At 37.4% G+C, this 932-nt stretch overlaps 1 protein-coding gene across 4 annotated transcripts in view; it reads left to right on the forward strand.

The window, feature by feature from the left end:
* The window catches only part of LOC106884274 (F-box/WD repeat-containing protein 1A), a 101,110-nt gene that overhangs the window by 65,477 nt on the left and 34,701 nt on the right, over positions 1 to 932 (forward strand). For 2 of the 4 annotated variants that reach the window (XM_014935565.2, XM_014935563.2), the window contains exon 4: positions 380 to 491. In XM_014935565.2, coding sequence (XP_014791051.1) covers positions 380 to 491 — 112 coding nt within the window. The remainder of the gene's footprint in view (positions 1 to 379; positions 492 to 932) is intronic. The other 2 variants (XM_014935566.2, XM_014935564.2) reach the window with 1 other exon arrangement.

Below are 932 nucleotides of genomic sequence, written 5' to 3' on the forward strand. Positions count from 1 at the left end.
CATACATACACACACACACACACACACACACACACACACACACATTTCTTCTTTGCCTCACTCTCTCTGTATTTTCTTCTCTCTCTCCTTCCTGCTTTCTCTCTGTCTCTCTTTCTGTGGTTGATTTTCTCTTTTGTTTGACTCTTTCCTCTCTCTCTATTTGTAGATGACTCACTCTCTCTCTGTATGTGACTTTCTTTCTGTAGGTAACTCTTTCTCTCTGGTTGCCTAATTTTTTGCAGCCCCTCTCCCATATGTTCCATCCCTCCTCTTCCTACCCCCTCCCCGCCTCTGTTCTATATCTCCTATCTTTCTCCCCACCCTTTTCCTTACCCTCTCCATTCTCTCTTCTGTCTCTACCTATACTTAAAGTCAATAGTCCTTCAATGTGTTTCAGGGGTCAGTACTTATTTAGACCAAAATACTGTGAAACACCAAAAGACCACAAATTCTACAGATCATTGTACCCACAGATAATTGAAGATATTGAGGTGAGGCACTCACATTTTCTTGTTTGTCATTTGCTAAACCATGAAGGCCACAACATCTTATTCTTAATCTATAAAAAAGACCTTGCTCTGATAATTCTAGAACTTTTTTTTATCTCTTAGTAAAGAAACTTGAAACCATTATTAACCATAATTATAAAGGAATTGTACTACAGTAGATCAAGTTGTGGCACACTCTTGTTCAGTGCTTCAGGGTATCTCGGTTCAAATTCTGCAGGGATGGCATTGATGTTTCTTTTTTTTTTTTTTTTACCTTCTAACCTTTTGTTTGTGGGGTTGTTGGGATAAGTAAAAAAAAAAGTGTATACATTTTGTTACATCAACTATATTACATATAATGGGGGAAAAATATTCTTAGGCCTAGTCAGTGGGAATAATTGATAATTTCATATTTACACACACACACACACACACACACACACA

The sequence above is a fragment of the Octopus bimaculoides genome, chromosome 14 (genome assembly GCF_001194135.2).
Source record: "Octopus bimaculoides isolate UCB-OBI-ISO-001 chromosome 14, ASM119413v2, whole genome shotgun sequence".
NCBI lineage: Eukaryota > Metazoa > Mollusca > Cephalopoda > Octopoda > Octopodidae > Octopus > Octopus bimaculoides.